Here is a 24,874-nt window from a genome sequence, read left to right as displayed (position 1 = left end):
GCTGACGCTTTTAGGGTTAAATCACATGAGAAGACAATTTTTTAAGTCTGGAAAAAAAAAACATCAAATATTGATTTTTTGTGTGTAATTCCCCTTTAATTGCCCATCTAACCAGAGCGGAATGTGTCTGTCTAGCAATGTTTCTGTCTACCCACAAGATCATAAGCATCGCCAACTGGCTACACAAAGGGATAGATAAACGTGCGCACCACCAGACACATACGGGCAACATTGCTGAAGGTCAATAGGCAAATATTGTATTACATTTAGCTTTTTAAGCCAATATTTGGCTTACCAGTGGTGGGATAATGTACTGTAATTGTGGTTTTGTTTGGAAAGTAGCGTAGGACCTTGCGTTGTCCGATACTTGTGAGATTTGTTTATGACAGTGTGGTGGAACACGTGAAAAATGTATTTTCAGAATTGTTTGGCGAGTTACTCATAGGTGGGCTGCAAGCTCGCGATCAACCTGTTGGATACCCCTGCTTTAAGCCAATACTATCTCCATCTGCTGGCATGGTGAATACCTACCACATACATGTGAACTCTCTTTCCTTGTCCCCTTTCCATCCTTTTCTCCCCTCCATTGCTTTCTTATCTCCCTTTCCACCTATCCTTTCCTTACTTCCTTTCCACTCCTCCTTTCCTAGCTTCCTTTCCTCCTTTCCTAGTTACATTTCCTTTCATCATTTCCTTGCTTTCTTTTCCTTTTCTCCCTTCCAGTGGCGACCCGTCATTCAGGGCAGCGTTGCGCTGTGATTGGCTCAGTGTTCTCTCACTCATGGGGGACACTAGGTCACCGCCAAGTCTAAGGGTAGAGCTACAAAATTCAAGCCCCTTGTGTGCTGCCATAGAGTTATATTAGAAGTGACCAATCCAAGAAGGCTGAAGGTCATTGGCCACAGATAAAATCAAATCACATTATATCTATAGTAGCTTTGATTGGACTGATTATGTCAACATCATACTTTAAAAATCTTGGCTAGCAGTCATCATCATGAATCAAGTCGACAATCTACTGGCATGTTCTTTTTAATCCTTATCATATGAAGAGAAATAATGAAGAGAAATTATAGATACAATTTATCGGTGCTCATCAGCTATTGGAAATAAACATTACACAACAAGTTGGAAATCACAAATTCAACAATGCTTGGTTTGGAAGGAATCGGTGGCTAACTGCAAGCATTCTGAAAGAGCTGCAAAATCTGGACCCCTACAAATCATCTGGGCTAGACAATCTGGACCCTTTCTTTCTAAAATTAGCTGCCAAAATTGTCGCAACCCCTATTACTAGCCTGTTCAACCTCTCTTTCGTAACGTCTGAGATCCCCAGAGATTGGAAAGCTGCCGCGGTCATCCCCCTCTTCAAACTGTTACAAACCTATATCCATCCTTCCCTGCCTTTCTAACGTTTTTGAAAGCCAAGTTAACAAACAGATCACCGACCATTTCGAATCACAGCGTACCTTCTCCGCTATGCAATCCGGTTTCCGAGCTGGTCATGGGTGCACCTCAGCCACGCTCAAGGTCCGAAATGATATTATAACCACAATCGATAATAGACAGTACTGTGCAGCCGTCTTCATCGACCTGGCCAAGGCTTTCGACTCTGTCAACCACAGCATTCTTATTGGCAGACTAAATAGCCTTGGTTTCTCAAATGACTGCCTCGCCTGGTTTACCAACTACTTCTCAGATAGAGTTCAATGTGTCAAATCGGAGGGCCTGTTGTCTGGACCTATGGCAGTCTCTATGGGGGTGCCACAGGGTTCAATTCTTGGGCCGACTCTTTTCTCTGTGTATATCAATGATGTCGCTCTTGCTGCTGGTGATTCTCAGATCCATCTCTACGCAGACGACACCATTTTGTATACATCTGGCCCTTCATTGGACACTGTGTTAACAAACCTCCAAACGAGCTTCCATGCCATACAACACTCCTTCCGTAGCCTCCAACTGCTCTTAAACACAAGTAAAACTAAATGCATGCTCTTCAATCGAACGCTGCTGGCACACGCCCACCCGACTAGAATGACTACTCTCGACGGGTCTGACCTAGAGGATGTGGACAACTACAAATACCTAGGTGTCTGGTTAGACTGTAAACTCTCCTTCCAGACTCACATTAAGCATCTCCAATCCAAAGTTAAATCTAGAATCGGCTTCCTATTTCGCAACAAAGCCTCCTTCACTCATGCTGCCAAACATGCCATCGTAAAACGGACTATCCTACCGATCCTTGACTTTGGCGATGTCATTTACAAAATAGCCTCCAACACTCTACTCAGCAAATTGGATGTAGTCTATCACAGTGCCATCCGTTTTGTCACCAAAGCCCCATATACAGTGAGGGAAAAAAGTATTTGATCCCCTGCTGATTTTGTACGTTTGCCCACTGACAAAGACATGATCAGTCTATAATTTTAATGGTAGGTTTATTTGAACAGTGAGACACAGAATAACAAAAAAATAATCCAGAAAGACGCATGTCAAAAATGTTATCAATTGATTTGCATTTTAATGAGAGAAATAAGTATTTGACCCCTCTGCAAAACTGACTTAGTACTTGGTGGCAAAACCCTTGTTGGCAATCACGGAGGTCAGACGTTTCTTGTAGTTGGCAACCAGGTTTGCACACATCTCAGGAGGGATTTTGTCCCACTCCTCTTTGCAGATCTTCTCCAAGTCATTAAGGTTTCGAGGCTGACGTTTGGCAACTCGAACCTTCAGCTCCCTCCAAAGATTTTCTATGGGATTAAGGTCTGGAGACTGGCTAGGCCACTCCAGGACCTTAATGTGCTTCTTCTTGAGCCACTCCTTTGTTGCCTTGGCCATGTGTTTTGGGTCATTGTCATGCTGTTATACCCATCCACGACCCATTTTCAATGCCCTGGCTGAGGGAAGGAGGTTCTCACCCAAGATTTGACGGTACATGGCCCCGTCCATCGTCCCTTTGATGCGGTGAAGTTGTCCTGTCCCCTTAGCAGAAAAACACCCCCAAAGCATAGTGTTTCCACCTCCATGTTTGACGGTGGGGATGGTGTTCTTGGGGTCATAGGCAGCATTCCTCCTCCTCCAAACATGGCGAGTTGAGTTGATGCCAAAGAGCTTGATTTTGGTCTCATCTGACCACAACACTTTCACCCAGTTCTCCTCTGAATCATTCAGATGTTCATTGGCAAACTTCAGACGGGCCTGTATATGTGCTTTCTTGAGCAGGGGGACCTTGCGGGCGCTGCAGGATTTCAGTCCTTCACGGCGTAGTGTGTTACCAATTGTTTTCTTGGTGACTATGGTCCCAGCTGCCTTGAGATCATTGACAAGATCCTCCCGTGTAGTTCTGGGCTGATTCCTCACCGTTCTCATGATCATTGCAACTCCACGAGGTGAGATCTTGCATGGAGCCCCAGGCCGAGGGAGATTGACAGTTATTTTGTGTTTCTTCCATTTGCGAATAATCACACCAACTGTTGTCACCTTCTCACCAAGCTGCTTGGCGATGGTCTTGTAGCCCATTCCAGCCGTGTGTAGGTCTACAATCTTGTCCCTGACATCCTTGGAGAGCTCTTTGGTCTTGGCCATGGTGGAGAGTTTGGAATCTGATTGATTGATTGCTTCTGTGGACAGGTGTCTTTTATACAGGTAACAAGCTGAGATTAGGAGCACTCCCTTTAAGAGTGTGCTCCTAATCTCAGCTCATTACCTGTATAAAAGACACCTGGGAGCCAGAAATCTTTCTGATTGAGAGGGGGTCAAATACTTATTTCCCTCATTAAAATGCAAATCAATTTATAACATTTTTGACATGCGTTTTTCTGGATTTTTTTATTGCTATTCTGTCTCTCACTGTTCAAATAAAACTACCATTAAAATTATAGACTGATCATTTCTTTGTCAGTGGGCAAACGTACAAAATCAGCAGGGGATCAAATACTTTTTTCCCTCACTGTACTACCCACCACTGTGACCTGTACGCTCTTGTTGGCTGGTCGTCACTACATATTCGTCGCCAAACCCACTGGCTCCAGGCCATCTATAAATCATTACTAGGCAAATCCCCGCCTTATCTTAGCTCATTGGTCACCATAGCAACACCCACCCGCAGTATGCGCTCCAGCAGGTATATCTCACTGGTCATCCCCAAAGCCTTTGGCCGCCATTCCTTCCAGTTCTCTGCTGCCAATGACTGGAACAAACTGCAAAAATCTCTGAAGCTGGAGACTCTTATTTCCCTCACTAACTTTAAGCATCAGTTATCAGAGCACCTTACCGATCACTGCACCTGTACACAGCCCATCTGAAATTAGACCACCCAACTACCTCATCCCCATATTGTTATTTATTTTTGCTCATTTGCACCCCAGTATCTCTATTTGCACATCATCTCTTGCACATCTATCATTCCAGTGTTAATACTAATTGTAATTATTTGGCACTATAGCCTATTTATTGCCTTACCTCCTTAACTTGCTACATTTGCACACACTGTATATACACTGCTCAAAAAAATAAAGGGAACACTAAAATAACACATCCTAGATCTGAATGAATGAAATAATCTTATTAAATACTTTTTTCTTTACATAGTTGAATGTGCTGACAACAAAATCACACAAAAATTATCAATGGAAATCAAATGTATCAACCCATGGAGGTCTGAATTTGGAGTCACCCTCAAAATTAAAGTTGAAAACCACACTACAGGCTGATCCAACTTTGATGTAATGTCCTTAAAACAAGTCAGAATGAGGCTCAGTAGTGTGTGTGGCCTCCACGTGCCTGTATGACCTCCCTACAACGCCTGGACATGCTCCTGATGAGGTGGCGGATGGTCTCCTGAGGGATCTCCTCCCAAACCTGGACTAAAGCATCCGCCAACTCCTGGACAGTCTGTGGTGCAACGTGGCGTTGGTGGATGGAGCGAGACATGATGTCCCAGATGTGCTCAATTGGATTGGGAACGGGCGGGCCAGTCCATAGCATCAATGCCTTCCTCTTGCAGGAACTGCTGACACACTCCAGCCACATGAGGTCTAGCATTGTCTTGCATTAGGAGGAACCCAGGGCCAACCGCACCAGCATATGGTCTCACAAGGGGTCTGAGGATCTCATCTCGGTACCTAATGGCAGTCCTCTGGCGAGCACATGAAGGGCTGTGCGGCCCCCCAAAGAAATGCCACCCCACACCATGACTGACCCACCGCCAAACCGGTCATGCTGGAGGATGTTGCAGGCAGCAGAACGTTCTCCACAGCATCTCCAGACTCTGTCACGTCTGTCACGTGCTCAGTGTGAACCTGCTTTCATCTGTGAAGAGCACAGGGCGCCAGTGGCGAATTTGCCAATCTTGGTGTTCTCTGGCAAATGCCAAACGTCCTGCACGGTGTTGGGCTGTAAGCACAACCCCAACCTGTGGACGTCGGGCCCTCATACCACCCTCATGGAGTCTGTTTCTGACCATTTGAGCAGACACATGCACATTTGTGGCCTGCTGGAGGTCATTTTGCAGGGCTCTGGCAGTGCTCCTCCTGCTCCTCCTTGCACAAAGGCGGAGGTAGCAGTCCTGCTGCTGGGTTGTTGCCCTCCTACGGCCTCCTCCACGTCTCCTGATGTACTGGCCTGTCTCCTGGTAGCGCCTCCATGCTCTGGACACTACGCTGACAGACACAGCAAACCTTCTTGCCACAGCTCGCATTGATGTGCCATCCTGGATGAGCTGCACTACCTGAGCCACTTGTGTGGGTTGTAGACTCCGTCTCATGCTACCACTAGAGTGAAAGCACCGCCAGCATTCAAAAGTGACCAAAACATCAGCCAGGAAGCATAGGAACTGAGAAGTGGTCTGTGGTCACCACCTGCAAAACTAGTCCTTTATTGGGGGTGTCTTGCTAATTGCCTATAATTTCCACCTGTTGCCTATTCCATTTGCACAACAGCATGTGAAATGTATTGTCAATCAGTGTTGCTTCCTAAGTGGACAGTTTGATTTCACAGAAGTGTGATTGACTTGGAGTTACATTGTGTTTTTTAAGTGTTCCCTTTATTTTTTTGAGCAGTGTATATTTTCTGTTGTATTTTTGACTTTATGTTTTGTTTTACCCCATATGTAACCCTGTTGTTGTTTTTATCGCACTGCTTTACTTTATCTTGGCCAGGTCGCAGTTGTAAATGAGAACTTGTTCTCAACTGGCTTACCTGGTTAAATAAAGGTGAAATAAAATACAAATAAAAAATAAATCATTAGCCTGCTATTCAGTCGAGTGTCTGTGTGGTCCCAAGTCTAAGATTAAGGGTCTCTTTTCCTAGTTTAAAATGATAAACATTCAACATTAGCCATGCTGTCAATGAACTTAACTCGGAACTGCAAAATCGGACTTTAGTGAGTTCAAGACAACTGGGAATTCAGGAAAAACAAGCTACGACTGGGAAAATAAGTTTTGTACTTTCATCCAACTGGGAATTATACATTCGGAAACTCGGTCCTCTTTCTAGAGCTACGACTTGAAGATCTCTGACGTCATCATGATTCTACCTTTTTTTTCTTGAGTTCCCAGTTGTCTTGAAAGCACCATAAATCCAGAGAATGCCAGACTTTGATGACAAAGTTTGATGACAGAATTTGCCCACGAAGGACCGCCGCAACACCTTCCTGTTCAAGTGAGCACAGCACAAAAAGGTGAGTCCAAAAATGTATTGTATGCTGCTGCATAAATGATGTAATATGCCAGGGAGATATGTATACTGTAGCTGAGAAAGTAATACTAAGTTTTTTGCCCCACCAAGATGTACATGCTAAAATCGCCACTGCTTCCCTCTATTTTCCTAGCTCCCTTTCCTCCAATCCTTTTCTTAACTCCCTTTACTTTCCTTGTTTCCTTGCTCCCTTTCCTTCCCTAGCTTCCTTTCCCCTCCTCCATTCCTACTTCTGTTTCCTTTCCTCCATTCCAAGCTTCCTTTCCTTGTTCCCCATTCCTTTCTTTCATTTTCTCGATTCCTAGACTCATTTTCTTCTTTCCCAGCTCCCTTTCCTAGGAAAGGAGTGGAAAATAAGCTAATTAAGGAAAGGGGGCAAGGATAGGAAGAAATGAAGCTAGGAAAGAATGAAAGGGAGCTAGGAAAATAAAATAGGGAAAGCGGTCTAGGAAAAGACGGAAAGGAAGCTCAAAGGATAGGAGGAAAGGAAATGAGCTGGGAAATTCGAGGAGAAAAGGGACCTAGGAAAGGGAAGATAAGAAGGAAAGAGAGCTAGGAAAGGAGGAAATGAACCTCCGAAAGGATAGGAGGAAAGGGGGCTAGGAAAGGAGATAAGGAACAGGAGCTAGGAAAGGCAAGAGAGCTAGGAAAGTAAAGGGGGAAAGAGAGCTAGGAAATTAGGAAAGGAAGCTCAGAAAGGATCGGAGGAAAAGGGACTAGGAAAGGAGATAAGGAATGGGAACTAGGAAAGGCAAGAGAGCTAGGAAAGGAGGAAAGGGAGCTAGGAAAGGAGGAAAGGAAGTCAGGAAAGAAAACAAAGCAAGAAAAAAAAAAAAAGGAAAAAGCTTCATTCCTCCCTATTAACAGAAATCATAGTAAATTGTGTGTTTTTCTGTCGGAAACTAGTTGTCCTAAAATTTCAGAAGGATCAAAAAAAGGTTATGAAATTACGACGTTTATGACCCCTTGGTGTCAAAATTGAACCATGTTGGCGCTTTTAGGCTTTGACAGGGACTCAGAACATCCAATGTTGTTGTTTCTCTATGAACATAATTGTGAGAGTGAAAAACAGAAGAAAAAAAACCAAACCAGGAGGCATTTACCAAGAAAATGGAATTCGGGAAAATCCCAAACTGAATTTTGGAAAAATTAAGAAACTAGGAAAGGAAAGTCGGAAAGAGAGCTAGGAAAGTAAAAAAGGAAAGGGAGCTAGGAAAGGAGGAAAGGAAGCTAGGAAAGTTAATAACTTAAGGAAAGGGCTATAGGGAAGGATAAAAGGAAGCTAGGAAAGGGGGGAGCTAGGAAAGGAAAGGAGGAAAGATAGGAAAGGAGAGGAAGAAAGGGAAAGCTGGGAAGAAAAGGGAGCTAGGTTAAGAGAAAAGGAGGAAAGGAATCTAGGAAAGGAGGAAGGGAAAGGGATCTAGGTTAGGAGGAAAGGAGGAAAGGAATCTAGGAAAGGAGGAAGGGAAAGGGATCTAGGTTAGGAGGAAAGGAGGAAGGATCTAGGTAAGGAGGAAAGGAGGAAAGGGATCTAGGTTAGGAGGAAAGGAGGAAAGGGATCTAGGTTAGGAGGAAAGGAGGAAAGGGATCTAGGAAAGAAAAGGATGAGTTCACATGTATGTGGTAGGGAATAACTACGGCCAGTAGATTAGTGACAGGCCATCTGCTGCGGGCCTGCAGCTGGACTAGATCAACAGCACCCTGGCTAGACTAGTGGTAGTGGCAGGTAACTACATCAAGACTGGCAGATCCCAATTTTACAGGAATTGTTTACAATAATCTGATTATCATGAAACAGTGTATGATAAAAAATGTTTGTGAACCATTACAAGATATTGAACACAAAACATTCCTTTCACAAACATTGGACCTAGTCTATGAATCATGAGCAATATACATTTGTGCGTAGGCCTTATGTTAAGCGTAGAGTTCTTAGCACAGCTTTACAGACATTTTTCCATCACTACCAAAACAACCCCTCCCATATGGAACAAAATGTAATTTAATCCACTTACCAGTAGTTGATTTGCCTGAGTTGACAGCAGATGGTGTTTCCTAAAAAAAAAGTGTTATTCCTATTTTTCTTGTTTTTTGTATTTTACTATTTAATCAAATCAAATCAAGTCAAATTTGATTTGCCACATGCGCCGAATACAACAGGTGTAGACCTTACAGTGAAATGCTTACTTACAAGCCCTTAACCAACAATGCATTTTTTTTTTAAAAGGTGTCAAGTAAAAAAAATAAGCTAATAACTAAAGAGCAGTAGTAAAATAAAATAACAGTAGGGAGGCTATATACAGGTGGGTACCGGTGCAGAGTCAATGTGCGGGGGCACCGGCTAGTCGAGGTAATTTAGTTAATATGTACATGTGGGTAGAGTTAAAGTGACTATGCATAAATAAAATGAAGAGATGTTTAGGCTTGACCAAACTACTCTTTCTTAAAACACATGTACTATTAGGGACAGATTGAAATGTACTGGGGGAAGGGGTGGTCCAAAATAGGGGAGTGGTGTCAAACTTTTTTTTTTTTGCTTTGGGGAGGGCTGTGTTTTTTTTATTGGACACAGGGGAGGGTAGTGTGTGTTTTCCCTGGTTTATATTCATATTTTCTCTATACAATGGCTTGACTTACAGTGCATTCGGAAAGTATTCAGACCCTTGTCTTTTTCCACATTTTGTTACATTACAGCCTTATTCTAAAATGGATTCCATTGTTGTTGTTTTCCTCATTAATCTACACACAACACCCCATAATGACAAAGCAAAAACAGCTCTAGGAAGAGTCTTGGTGGTTCCCAACTTCTTCCATTTAAGAATGATGGAGGCCCCAGTGTTCTTGGGGGCCGTCAATGTTGCAGAAATGTTTTGGTACCCTTCCCCAGATCTGTGCCTAGACACAGTCCTGTCTTGGAGCTCTACGGACAATTCCTTCGACCTCATGGCTTTGTTTTTGCTCTGACATGCACTGTCAACTGTGGGACCTTATATAGACAGGTGTGTGCCTTTCCAAATCATGTCCAATCAATTGAATTTACCACAGGTGGACTCCAATCAAGTTGTAGAAACATCTCAAGGATGATCAATGGAAACAGGATGCACCTGAGCTCAATTTCGAGTCTCATAGCAAAGGGTGTTAATACTTATTTAAATAAGGTATTTCTGTTTTTTATTTTTGATAAATTAGCAAACATTTCTAAAAACCTGTTTTCGCTTTGTCATTATGGGGTATTGTGTGTAGATTGAGGAACAACATTTATTTAATCCTTTAGAATAAGGCTATAACATAACAAAATGTGGAAAAAGGGAAGAGGTCTGAATACTTTCCGAATGCACTGTACTTTTGATATTACCCTAATAAAGTTTAGAAACGTTTGTAAAGGTTTGGTGTGGTGTGGCTATTATTAAGCTTTAGCTACTGCAGGGCTATGATATGAAGTCAGTGCACCCCGGAGCTCCAACTGACTCCGACAGTTGAACTTGAGGTGAGGAAGTTTGTTTCAGGCCTACCAGAGTTACTCCTATAATCTAACAATATAATGCTTATTTTGATACAAATTATTCTGATAGAAAATTAACGAATTAGCCTCCTTCAGTGTTGCTATATCTGTATAGCAGACGCAGTAGCCATCTGACATAAAGAAATGCATGTCGGTGTCGTAGCATGCCACTGGCCTATCTCTCTCTCCATCTCTAAGCTTCTCTTCCTTTATATTAAATTATTAATAAATTATTAAAATAGTAATATCATACAGTGGTTACCAAAGCCTATAGGTCTATGCATGCAACACGTTTAGTGCTCAAATCTCTGACAGCTGAACCCTGAGGTGGACAATTATTATTTTAGGAAAGTAGCCTAAAAAACAAATTAAAAAAATTGGGTACATACTTTTGCATATGCTACACATCAAAACACAAGCAATAGTGTTTTTGTTATAGCTGTTTTTAAGGACACGTAAATGTTGCTCCTTTGGCCAACAACCCTAGTTTATTGATGGCACTGGTTGCGCCAAGTCGGATCTGAATGCATATGGATGTCCATAAAATTTCACAAATGTCCAGTAAATTAAAATCTTCCCTGTCATGTTGTCCAGTGGCAAATTTTCCTAAAGGAAACTCTGAAATGGTATATTGTTTTATGAATATTTCAGAATATTCACATTAAAATCTGTCGTCAATTGGATGGAAACTTAGCTATAAACACCCCTAAGACTCTGGCAAGTGTGCTAGTCCAGTGTCACTTTGATTATGCCTGATACATCACGGTTTACCAGCAGCCCCAAACATCTAAAGAATAAGCTACCAGCCAAACAAGCTTGTAAGAATTGTACTTAACTTCCCCCCTCATACTCATCTGGAGGTTGAGCATTTTTTCATCTCTATCTCTGTAATGTGTCTGTATCTCTGTAATGTGTCTGTATCTATGTAATGTGTCTGTATCTCTGTAATGTGTCTGTATCTATGTAATGTGTCTGTATCTATGTAATGTGTCTGTATCTATGTAATGTGTCTGTATCTATGTAATGTGTCTGTATCTATGTAATGTGTCTGTATCTATGTAATGTGTCTGTATCTATGTAATGTGTCTGTATCTCTGTAATGTGTCTGTATCTATGTAATGTGTCTGTATCTATGTAATGTGTCTGTATCTATGTAATGTGTCTGTATCTATGTAATGTGTCTGTATCTATGTAATGTGTCTGTATCTCTGTAATTGTTTTTGTATTTATGTTAAAAATAGGGACCACAATGGAAATAAGTCCCCGACTTTATTGTGCAATTCGGTCACTTTCAAAATTCTTTGTAAATATATGTATTTTTTTTTACTGATAAATAAAATCAATCAATCAATCCAAACTGTGCAGCAGCCAATTGATGAATGGAAAGTGACATCTGTTACAAAACACCAAAAACCTTAATGACATTCAGAAATTGTCAAGCCAAGCCTTCGATACTGGGTAAGACTACAAGGTAGGGTGGGATGTATGTTCTGTTTGTCCAGATTGACATAGTCTATTTATTGTGGTGTAGAAAACGCAAACCATGATATTGAAGTGCCCGAAGTCAGTATGTTTGTTTACTGGTTGTGTGGTGCATTGTCACAAAAACCTGTTGGTTGAAAATTCGTTGCTTATATTTTATATAATTATAAAAATGGCATCAAATTGTTGAAAATCAGTTATTGTTATTTTTGGTCGTGAACATTATTTTGAGTTAATTTAATGAGTGGGGAGGGTGTTCAATTTATTTGACAGTGCAAGGGGAGGGTCATGTGAAAATATTTTTTAGTTTGGGGAGGGGGGTGCATTTCTATTTTATTACACCTTGAGTTGGACCAGCCCCTGCCCCCCAGAAAATGTTGATCTGTCCCTTAAAATCATGGTACTGTATATAAGATTTTGAAACAAAAGACATCAACAGTGTCTTGTGGCTGTAAAAGGATCATGATTGGACATTTTCAGGGACCACTGACCTGTGAACTTGTGACCCCATCAGGTGGCAGTCGAACGGTCAGTTTCAGCACTCCTTGATCCAACTTTATCTCGTGCACTTGCTTCCCAAGAACCTTCTGCCTGGCTGTGAATGGGACAGAAATGACACACTCTTACCAATTTATAAAGCTTCAAAGTTTGAAACCAGCAACTGAAATAGCAGCCATGGGACTTTTTGTAGCAACACTTGTTTCCTACAGAATAAAGTATTCCTTTTCTCTATACTTGAGCTTGGGTATCACTTTATTTGTATATTACCAAACAGGTGCTTTGTAGGTGTTCAGTACATAATCAACTAACTGACACCAACATTTCAGCTAAATAGCCACTAACCCTAACAAGGGAACTGTCACTGCTTTTCAACGTCATATTCATAATCTCCAGCACCAGCACCATCACCCCCAACATCAACAGGTGTAAACGGCAGGTTTTTATTTATTGCAGTCAAAAACATAGAAGAAGATAGGTGTTGCCAATGACAGAAACACTTTTGTCATCTTCTAGTGTGCATCATGTGATTTTAATACTGGAGTGGGCTAAATCAGGGTCACACAGAGTGTTTCTTGGTAGTCTTAACAAATCTGCTTCGAAACAAAAGTATACACCTCACACACATGGTTTTGGGCTTTACAAAAATAAAACCCCTGTACCATGTCAGAAAAAGAGTTAAAATGTATAACATTTTGAGTTTGCATCCCAATATTACACTTTTATATAAACTCAGCAAAAAAAGAAACGTCCCTTTTTCAGGACCCTGTCTTTCAAAGATAATTTGTAAAAATTTAAATAACTTAAAAGATCTACATTGTAAAGGGTTTAAACACTGTTTCCCATGCTTGTTCAATGAACCATAAACAATTAATTAACATGTACCTGTGGAACGGTCGTTAAGACACTAACAGCTTATAGATGGTAGGCAATTAAGGTCACAGTTATGAAAACTTAGGACAGTAAAGAGGCCTTTCTACTGACTCTGAAAAACACCAAAAGAAAGATGCCCAGGGTCCCTCCCTGCTCATCTGCGTGAACGTGCCTTAGGCATGCTGCAAGGAGGCATGAGGACTGCAGATGTGGCCAGGGCAATAAATTGCAATATCCATACTGTGAGACACCTAAGACAGCGCTACAGGGAGACAGGACGGACAGCTGATCGTCCTCGCAGTGGCAGACCACGTGTAACAACACCTGCACAGGATAGGTACATCCAAACATCACACGTGCGGGACAGGATGGCAACAACTGCCTGAGTTACACCAGGAAGGCACAATCCCTACATCAGTGCTCAGACTGTCCGCAATAGGCTGAGAGAGGCTGGATCATCCGTTCACCTACTCCGCGTCTCACAAAGACACGGCGGTTGGAACCAAAAATAAAAAATTTGGACTCATCAGACCAAAGGACTGATTTTCACCGGTCTAATGTACATGTACATTGCTTGTGTTTCTTGGCCCAAGCAAGTCTCTTCTTATTGGTGTCCTTTAGTACTGGTTTCTTTGCAGCAATTCAACCATGAAGGCCTGATTCACGCAATCTCCTCTGAACAGTTGATGTTGAGATGTGTCTGTTAATTGAACTGCAAAAGGGCTGCAATCTGAGGCTGGTAACGCTAATTAACTCTGGGTCTTCCTTTCCTGTGGCGGTCCTCATGAGAGCCAGTTTCATCATAGCGCTTCATGGTTTTTTCGACTGCACTTGAAGAAACGTTCAAAGTTCTTGAAATGTTCCGGATTGACTGACCTTCATGTCTTAAAGTATCAATGGACTGTTGTTTCTCTTTGCTTATTTGAGCTGTTCTTGCCATAATATGGACTTGGTCTTTTACCAAATAGGGCTATCTTCTGTATGCTACCCCTACCTTGTCACAACACAATTGATTGGCTCAAACACATTAAGAAAGAAAGAAATTCCACAAATTAACTTTTAACAAGGCACACCTGTTAATTGAAATGCATTCCAGGTGACTACCTCATGAAGCTGGTTGAGAGAATGCCAAGAGTGTGCAAAGCTGTCTTCAAGGCAAAGGGTGGCTATTTGAAGAATCTCAAATATAAAATATATGTTGATTTGTTTAACACTTTTTTGGTTACTACATGATTCCATATGTGTTATTTCATAGTTTTGATGTCTTCACTATTATTCTACAATGTAGAAAATAGTAAAAATAAAGAAAAACCCTTGAATGAGTAGGTGTTCTAAAACCTTTGACCGGTAGTGTATGTAACCAAATAAGAGAATCATTACAACACTAATGTAAAAACTATATTGTGTGCCTGTGCGTGTGGGCTCTCAAATATAAAATATTTGTTTTGTTTAACACTTTTTTGGTTACTTAATGATTCCATATGTGTTATTTTATGTAGAAAATAGTAAATATTTAAAAAAAAACTGGAATGAGTAGGTGTGTCCAAACTTTTGACTGGGACTGTGTATATATATATATATATATATATATATATATATATATATATATAAAAGGCCAAACTCTTGAGTCCAAAGAGGGTGCTTTTGGTAGTTGACTGCAGGAAACTTTAAGTAGGCAAAGGTTAATTTAGTAAGAACATTGGGGGCATAAAGTAATAAAAGCAGATATACACTGAGTGTATAAAACATTAAAAACATCTTCGTAGTATTTTGTCTTGCCCATTCACCCTCTGAATGGCACACATACACAATTCGTCTCAATTGTCTCAAGGCTTAAAAATCCTCCCCTTCATCTACACTGATTTGAAGTGGATTTAGCAAGTGAGATCAATAAGGGATCACAGCTTTCACATGGATTCACCTGGTCAGTCTATGTCATGGAAAGAGCAGGTGTCCTTAATGTTTTGTACACTCAGTGTAGAATCTTACTGCAGGGTGTGATGAGTTCTTTTAACTTTCGCTTTTTCCTCTGGCTAGTTTTACGTGATTGGAATAAATGGCCAATCTGCGTGCAGTACATAGGGTGGCATTTCAAAGGCTCTGTCCAAGAATAGCACTTGGGAATAGGGTGCCTTTTTTGGACATAGGCAAGGTTCTTATAACAATACATTGTGTAGTGGGCTTTATAGGACAATGTCATTTTTTATTCGACAGCAAATATTGTAGCCTACAATAATTTACAGAAAACATATTAGAAACCCGACATGATTTAATATTTTTACATTTAAATTGCAGAATTCAAATGTGCTTTTGTTGAATCTTCAATCTTCATATGTGAAACTATTTTATACAAAGGGTGGCTTGGAATTCCCATTGTTAGAGCCTATCCTGCCCATGATATACTAGGCAACATACACGTGGCCAGTACATTCATTAAAAGTGCCATAGTTTACGTCATTACCTAGCAACACACTACTACTACTACTACTTCTACTACTACTATAATGTACCTTATAAACAGACTTTTGCATTTGATTCCAATATGCACATAACCTCATCTGGTGTGGATCATATGATTTTAATCATCTATACATCACCCTAGCATTCCAGGTGACTACCTCATGAGGTTGAGAGAATTCCAAGAGTGTGCAAAGCTGTCATCAAGTGTCACACCCTGGCTATGGGACTCTAGTTGTTGAGCCAGGGTGTGTTTGTTCTATGTGGTGTGTTTCTATGTTGGGGGTTCTAGTTCGTCTATTGCTATGTTTTGCCTGAGTGACTCCCAATCAGAGGCAACGAGTGTCAGCTGTTGGCTGGTTGTCTCTGATTGGGAGCCATATTTAAACTGTATGTTTTCCCTTTGGGTTTGTGGGTTTTTGTTCCGTGTTGGTCATTGTTACCAAGGACGTTACGAGTCCTTTGTTGTTTTGTTTGTTGTATACATTATCACTGAAGATAATAAATATACAATGTTCGTTCAACACGCTGCGCATTGGTCTACTTCTCTCCCTGACGATCGTGACAGAAAAACCCACCAAAACTGGACCAAGCAGCGTGTCCAGGAGCCATCGCCAGGGGAATCGCTTGCAGATCTCCGTGGCAACCTCGACTGGGTCCAGCCTTGTAAAGAGCAGAGTGGATGGACTTGGGAACAGTTGAGGAAGAGTCTCGACTGGGTCAAGCCAAAGGAGGAGCAGAATGGCTGGAGTTGGAAGCAGGAGAGCGAGAGTTGGGCGAGAAATATAGAGGCCTGGCCCACGGGGAAGAGAGACCCCCAGAAATTTTTTAGGGGGGGGCTAACGCCGTGGACGACGGGCCAGCAGGAGACCGCGGCAGAGCGGCCCAGCGGATTGGCAGAGGAGGCCGCCAGGTTACGGGGGCCACTGGTCGAAGAGGGGGTGGAAGATGTAGAGGCACGGCGAGAGGTACTGGCGTGTGTTGCCAGTCCGGTCCGGCCTGTTCCTGATCCCCACGTAGGGCCAGTGGTGTGTGTTCCCAGTACGGTCCGGCCTGTTCCTGCCACTCGCACCAAGTCTACGGTGCGCATCGCCAGCTCGGCCCGGCCCATTCCTGCTCCCCGCACCAAGTCTGTGGTGCATTTCGTCAGCCCTGTCCGGCCCGTTCCTGCCACTCGCACCAAGTCTACGGTGCGCATCGCCAGCTCGGCCCGGCCCATTCCTGCTCCCCGCACCAAGTCTGTGGTGCGTTTCGTCAGCCCTGTCCGGCCCGTTCCTGCTCTCCGCACCAAGTCTGTGGTGCGCGTCGCCAGCCCAGTCCGGCCCATTCCTGCTCCCCGCACCAAGTCTGTGGTGCGTTTCGTCAGCCCTGTCCGGCCCGTTCCTGCTCTCCGCACCAAGCCTGTGGTGCGCGTCGCCAGCCCAGTCCGGCCCATTCCTGCTCCCCGCACCAAGTCAGTGGTGCTTTTCGTCAGCCCTGTCCGGCCCGTTCCTGCTTCCCGCACCAAGTCAGTGGTGCGCGTCGTCAGCCCGGCACGGTCCATTCCTGCTCCCCGCACCAAGTCAGTGGTGCACTTCGTCAGCCCGGTTCGGCCCGCTCCTGCTCCCCGCACCAAGTCAGTGGTGCATTTCGTCAGCCCGGCTCGGCCCGCTCCTGCTCCCCACACCAAGCCAGTGGTGTGCGTCGTCAGTCCGGCACGGCCCGTGCCTGTTCCACCAGTGGCGGGTCTGGCACCGGTCAGGTGCTGCATCACGCCGGAGCTAGAGCAATCCGCTCCACCAGTGTTCAGTTCAGCTCTGGTCAGCAGGGCCAGACCGGACCAGGGGTACTTTGGGGGGTTAGAGAAGGAGTGGGGGTCAAGCCCGGAGCCAGAACCGCCGCCGAGGAGGTATGCCCACCCAGCCCTCCCCTGTTTTGCTCTTTTTGAGGCGCGGTCGCAGTCCGCGCCTTTAGGGGGGGGTACTGTCACACCCTGGCTATGGGACTCTAGTTGTTGAGCCAGGGTGTGTTTGTTCTATGTGGTGTGTTTCTATGTTGGGGGTTCTAGTTCGTCTATTGCTATGTTTTGCCTGAGTGACTCCCAATCAGAGGCAACGAGTGTCAGCTGTTGGCTGGTTGTCTCTGATTGGGAGCCATATTTAAACTGTATGTTTTCCCTTTGGGTTTGTGGGTTTTTGTTCCGTGTTGGTCATTGTTACCAAGGACGTTACGAGTCGTTTGTTGTTTTGTTTGTTGTATACATTATCACTGAAGATAATAAATATACAATGTTCGTTCAACACGCTGCGCATTGGTCTACTTCTCTCCCTGACGATCGTGACATCAAGGCAAAGGGTGGCTATTTGAAGAATCTCAAACATAAAATATAATTTGATTTGTTTAACACTTTTTTTGGTTACTACATGATTCCATATTTGTTATTTTATAGTTTTGATGTGTTCACTATTATTCTACAATGTAGAAAATAGTAACAATAAAGAAAAACCCTTGAATGAGTAGGTGTGTCCAAACTTTTGACTGGTATTCTGTACATAATGTTTCTGCCACTGTCTCGTATGACCAAAAAGAGCTTCTGGATATCAGGACAGCAATTACTCACCTCGTATTGGACCAAGATTTTTTCTTCAACGAGTCGGCCGCAAAGGATATTCTACAAACACCCGACTAGGCCCAAATTCCCGTCATTCGCATGAGAAAGAGACGGAGATATGGTGGACTTAGGTTGGGGTGCCTTGTAAGGATCCGACGGCGAGCGAGTAATCTGCCTCTTCCATCAGTCCTATTAGCCAACGTACAATCATTGGTAAACAAAATGGACGACCTAAGATCAAGGATATCCTACAAACGTGACATTAATGTGGCTGAACGACGACATGGATAACAAACAGCTGGCGAGATATACGCTACATCGGCGTATATTTTTTGTAGCTGTCTATTTACCACCACAAACCGATGCTGGCACTAAGATTGTACTCAATGAGCTGTATAAGGCCATAAACAAACAGGAAAACTCTCATCCAGAGGCGGCGCTCCTAGTGGCCGGGGACTTTAATGCAGGGAAACTTAAATCCGTTCTACCTAATTTCTACCAGCATGTTAAATGTGCAACCAGAGGGAAAAATACTCTAGACCGCCTTTACTCCACACACAGAGACACGGACAAAGCTCTCCCTCGCCCTCCATTTGGCAAATCTGACCATAATTCTATCCTCCTGATTCCTGCTTATAAGCAAAAACTAAAGCAGGAAGTACCAGTGACTAGGTTAATAAGGAAGTGGTCAGATGACGCAGATGCTAAGCTACAGGACTGTTTTGCTAGCACAGACTGGAATATGGCATTGAGGAGTATACCACATCAGTCACTGGCTTCATCAATTAGTGCATCGATGACGTCGTCCCCACAGTGACCGTATGCACATACCCCAACCAGAAGCCATGGATTACAGGCAACATCCGCACTGAGCTAAAGGGTAGAGCTGCCGCTTTCAAGGAGCGGGACTCTAACCCGGACGCTTATAAGAACTCCCGCTATGCCCTCCGACAAACCATCAAACAGGCAAATAGTCAATAGAGGACTAAGACTGAATTGTACTACACCGGCTCCGATGCTCGTCGGATGTGGCAGGGCTTGCAAACTATTACAGACTACAAAGGGAAGCCCAGCCGCGAGCTGCCCAGTGACTAGAGCCTACCAGACGAGCTAAATCACTTCTATGCTCACTTTGAGGCAAGCAACACTGAAGCATGCATGAGAGCATCAGCTGTTCCGGATGACTATGTGATCACGCTCTCCGTAGCCGATGTGAGTAAGACTTTTAAGCAGGTCAACATTCACAAGGCTGCAGGGCCAGACGGATTACCAGGACGTGTACTCCGAGCATGCGCTGACCAACTGGCAAGTGTCTTCACTGTAATGCCAACATGTTTCAAGCAGACCACCATAGTCCCTGTGCCCAAGAACATTAAAATAACCTGCCTAAATGACTACCGATCCGTAGCACTCACGTCTGTAACCATGAAGTGCTTTGAAAGGCTGGTCAAAGCTCACATCAACACCATTATCCCAGAAACCCTAGACCCATTCCAATTTTCATACCGCCCCAACAGATCCACAGATGGTGCAATCTCTATTGCACTCCACACTGCCCTTTCCCACCTGGACAAGAGGAACACCTACATGAGAATTATATTCATTGACTACAGCTCAGCGTTCAACACCATAGTGCCCTCAAAGCTCACCACCAAGCTAAGGACCCTGGGACTAAACACCTCCCTCTGCAACTGGATCCTGGACTTCCTGATGGGCCGCCCCCAGGTGGTAAGGGTAGGTAACAACACATCTGCAACACTGATCCTCAACACGGGGCCCCTCAGGGGTGCGTGTTCAGTCCCATCCTGTACTCCCTGTTCACCCATGACTGCATGGCCAGGCACGACTCCAACACCATCATTAAGTTTGCCGACGACACAACAGTGGTAGGCCTGATCACCGACAACGATGAGACAGCCTATAGGGAGGAGGTCAGAGACCTGACCGTGTGGTGCCAGGATAACAACCTCTCCCTCAATGTGATCAAGACAAAGGAGATGATTGTGGACTACAGGAAAAAAAAGAGGACTGAGCACGCCCCCATTCTCATCGACGGGGCTGTAGTGGAACAGGTTGAGAGCTTCAAGTTCCTTGGTGTCCACATCACCAACAAACTATCATGGTCCAAACACACCAAGACAGTCGTGAAGAGGACACGACAAAGCCTATTCTCCCCCTCAGGAGACTAAAAAGATTTGGCATGGGTCCTCAGATCCTCAAAAAGTTATACAGCTGCACCATCGAGAGCAACCTGATTGGTTGCGTCACCGCCTGGTATGGCAACTGCTCAGCCTCTGACCGCAAGGCACTACAGAGGGTAATGCGTACGGCCCAGTACATCACTGGGGCCAAGCTTCCTGCCATCCAGGACCTCGATACCAGGCGGTGTCAGAGGAAGGCCCTAAAAATTGCCGAAGACTCCAGCCACCCTAGTCATAGACTGTTCTCTCTTCTACCGCACAGCAAGTGGTACCGGAGCGCCAAGTCTAGGTCCAAAAGGCTTTTTAACAGCTTCTACCCCCAAGCCATAAGACTCCTGAACAGCTAATCATGGCTACCCAGACTATTTGCATTGTCCCCCCCACCCCACCCCCTCTTTTACGCTGCTGCTACTCTGTTTATTATCTATGCGTAGTCACTTTAACTCTACCCACATTACCTCAATTACCTTGACTAACCGGTGCCCCCGCACGTTGACTCTCTACCGGTACCCCCTGTATATAGTGTAGTGTATGAAGGTCTATTGATTTTGCTGATGTTTGCAAATGGTGTAATAGATGAACTTTACTCTGCTTTGCTGAAGCATTTGGAAAAGCATTGCTACATAGGTTTCTTGGAATAGAGGACATTTGGAGATATGTGAAAGCCGGGGATTGGTTTATTAAAATCACGCCATACTATGTCACATAGGATATAAATACCATGTCTTAAACAAAGAAGGGGAGAGACAACATATTGGATCAACAGATTGGCCGTTTCTCTCCAGATATAACTGCAGATATCTGTAAATTAATACTGTGAACTTTGATACAATAAATCTTTATAATCAAAGAACAGTGTAAGCGGACTTCTTATCATCACAGCATTATCAGCATAGTTGTCTTGGACACCACAATTGCCTCACTACTGTTATTTTATTTTACTGCTGCTCTAATTATTTGTTACTTGTTATTTTTTACTTATCTATTTTTTACTTAACACTTATTTTTCTTAAAACTGCATTGTTGGTTAAGGTCTTGTAAGTAAGCATTTCACTGTGAGGTCTACAGCTGTTGAATTTGGCTCATTTGGCAAATAACATTTGATTTGATTTACTGTATATATACAGTATATACTCCGGACTTTGACATTGCTCGTCCTAATATTTCTAAATTTCTTCATTCCATTATTTAACTTTTTAGATTGGTGTGTATTGTTACATATTACTGCAGTGTTGGGGCTAGGAACACAAGAATTTTGCTACACCTGCAATAACATCTACTAAATATGTGTATGTGACCAATAAAATGTGATTAGATTTAATTTGAAATTGTGAAAAACTTTTTGGTGTAAGAGCTGTTTGAAAAAACCGCCTGAAATTGTTTAGGTGGGGTGAAGTTTTGGCCAGCATGGTGACATCCAAAAAGCTATTTTTGTTTCTTTTTGACTTTTCGAGATAAAAACGGCTGCATTGGACCTTTAATAAAGTTAGATCAAAGCTGAATCAATGTCTTCAAGATCACATAATGATTTTATTCTACATAACTTAACCAAATATAATAATAGCATAGTATGTTACTAAGACAAAAAACACTACCTAATTTTGCAAATGGTCGTATTTTAGAATAAATGGCAAATCTGAGTGCACTATATAGAGGGAAAACTGTAGGTGCCATTTTGAAGTCTCTGTCCAACAGTAGCACTTGAGAATAGGGTGCCATTTTGGACACACAGATGCGGTCAAATATGTTGGCACCCTTGCACTTTACAATGGAGTGCAATGGAGCAGAATCTTCCGGGTGGGGGGGAGGGGGGGGGGGTTCCAAACTATTTTTACCCTGTAGGCAGCTGCAACTTACCACAGGTGAGATAAATTGCACAGTTAAGGAGAATCGTTGCCTCCAACCAAATTAATTTGAATTCTGAATAATTAAGTCCAGGCCATTTTTTACTTTGAAGTAAAAGATCTACATTTCAGTTTAGATTATACTTTTTTTTACTTGGTCCTGTTCAATTGTAAATCAAACAAATACATGTATAAACCTAAAATATGTTTTATCACCCAGTTACCAGTGTTCCATGAAAATATGTTTTCATGCAAGGGTGCCAATATGTTTGATTGCATCTGTAGACAATGTTTTTATAACAATACATTGTATACTGTTGTTATCTTTATATGACAATGGAACTTTTTATTCTACAGCAAATGGGTCATTCCACGAAATGTATCCCTTTGATATTTGAAGTAGAAATTGTGCACAAATAAAGCCTGTTATATTAAACGAAGGGCCCTTTAATATATAGACCACATGGAACATTCTATAGATCAGATTTTTTTATACGACTTACAACAGCCAAAACTCAGCATTTTGACATGGCCCTCTGTGCACCCTCTGTGACTTCTAGGAAGATTTTCAACCCCTTTACCCCAACATTTCTCCAGGTTTTCACCATCATTGTAAAGCCCTAGTTATTTTGTTAATTTGACAGTCATTTCTGAAGATTATTGTTAATTTCATATTTATTTCATGTGATTAGTGATCCAATCTAAAGAACCATTGAACATCTAATAGTCAAATCAAAGTGTAAAAGCAGGTGACCTGGTTGTTTTGTGGTGGAAAAAATGTGCAGGTCGAGCATAACACGTCAACCCTGTTACCCATTGATAGACAGGCTAGAAATGTTTTAACAATTTACATTTTTTGGGTGAACCCTCCCTGTGCACATAACAACCTTCCATTCCTTCTGTCATTCATGGCTGACTTAAGATGAAATCGTCAACCCTGTTACTTTTTTTGGCGCATAATAGGAACTTACTATAGTCGTTTATTTAACCTCTTGAGATGGGAAAACATGTTTGTTCTTTTAGTTGAACATGTGCTCTTTATGAAAGAATGTGAAAAAAGTGTGAAATAAAAACATTATTGTGACCAAGTTACACTGATTTCAATATGCACATAACCTTTATAATTAGTGGAAAAACAAGTGAACTTTTATAACAACTCACCTTCCTCTGTCTGGAACCGCACAACTGCTCTTTGTCCATTTGAGACTTCAACTAGACAATCACCACCGTTGGACTTTTTACTCTGGAAATATTTTATCAACTTGTTTTGTACTTTGGGGACATCAGTGTTTCCTAGCTCAACAAGCAGAGAGAATGAGTATGCTTCTGCCATTGCTGCTGGCCACCAAAGAAGGAACAAATCTGTAGGCTGCTGTAGATATAGATCGCGTGTTCTTTCTGGTTTCACTTTTACTTATGTTTTAATGAAATAAATATCTTATTTGACAATGAAACATTTTATTGCAGCAACATAACATACAGTAGATTACAAAGAAATAGATTACAGAAATTATTCCTTAAAGTCGATGAAAAAACAACAAATAATGGCTGTGTAGTAAATCCTTTATTTTCAGGAATGCACATGTACTGTAATTGTGTGTGTGTGTGTAAAAAAATTGAGCACAATCTCCAAATAAAATGATACTTGGTGGCAAAACTGCTGCAACAGAATTCGTCAACAGAATGACGTTTTAATTTTGCTATGTGGTGCCATATCTTAGCTGTCAGTCAAACTATCCAAAGGTGAAACTAAAACTTAAATGTAGGTATTCATTTCGAATGGTTAGGGATAGGATTAAAGGGATAGTTCAGGCATTAATTCCGAGTGGTTAACTTAAGGGTTAAGGTTTGGGAAAGGCTTAAAACAAAAAACAGTATCTAACACTAATTTATTTATATTAGAGAAATATACACTACCGGTCAAAAGTTTTAGAACACCTACTCATTCAAGGGTTTTTCTTTATTTGTACTATTTTCTACATTGTAGAATAATAGTGAATACATCAAAACTATGAAATAACACATACGGAATCATGTAGTAACCAAAAAAGTGTTAAACAAATCAACATATATTTTATATTTAAGATTCTTCAAATAGCCACCCTTTGCCTTGATGACAGCTTTGCACACTCTTGGCATTCTCTCAACCAGCTTCATGAGGTAGTCACCTGGAATGCATTTCAATTAACAGGTGTGCCTTCTTAAAAGTTAATTTGTGGAATTTATTTCCTTCTTAATGCGTTTGAGCCAATCAGTTGTGTTGTGACAAGGTAGGGGGGTATACAGAAGATAGCCCTATTTGGTAAAAGACCAAGTCCTTATTATGGCAAGAACAACTCAAATAAGCAAAGAGAAACGACAGTCCATCATTACTTTAAGACATGAAGGTCAGTCAATACGGAACATTTCAAGAACTTTGAGCGTTTCTTCAAGTGCAGTCGCAAAAACCATCAAGCGCTATGATGAAACTGGCTCTCATCAGGACCGCCACAGGAATGGAAGACCCAGAGTTACCGCTGCTGCAGAGGATAAGTTAATTAGAGTAACCAGCCTCAGAAATTGCAGCCCAAATAAATGCTTCACAGACACATCTCAACATCAACTGTTCAGAGGGGACTGTGTGAATCAGGCCTTCATGGTCGAATTGCTGCAAAGAAACCAGTACTAAAGGACACCAATAAGAAGAAGAGACTTGCTTGGGCCAAGAAACACGAGCAATGGACATTAGACC

At 42.5% G+C, this 24,874-nt stretch overlaps 1 protein-coding gene across 1 annotated transcript in view; it reads right to left on the bottom strand.

Annotated features, from left to right (window-relative positions):
* Positions 1 to 23,476, bottom strand: part of LOC311111584 (protein mono-ADP-ribosyltransferase PARP14-like) — a gene marked incomplete at its 5' end in the record, with an annotated part of 51,025 nt that extends 27,549 nt beyond the window's left edge. The window contains 3 exons of the mRNA XM_084154347.1: positions 8,712 to 8,751; positions 12,172 to 12,275; positions 23,305 to 23,476. Coding sequence (XP_084010473.1) covers positions 8,712 to 8,751; positions 12,172 to 12,275; positions 23,305 to 23,476 — 316 coding nt within the window. The remainder of the gene's footprint in view (positions 1 to 8,711; positions 8,752 to 12,171; positions 12,276 to 23,304) is intronic.
* Positions 23,477 to 24,874: the final 1,398 nt, after the last annotated feature.

The sequence above is a fragment of the Coregonus lavaretus genome, assembly GCF_964263955.1.
Source record: "Coregonus lavaretus genome assembly, chromosome: 37".
Taxonomy (NCBI): Eukaryota; Metazoa; Chordata; class Actinopteri; order Salmoniformes; family Salmonidae; genus Coregonus; species Coregonus lavaretus.
This window is presented reverse-complemented; position numbering and strand designations above follow the sequence as displayed.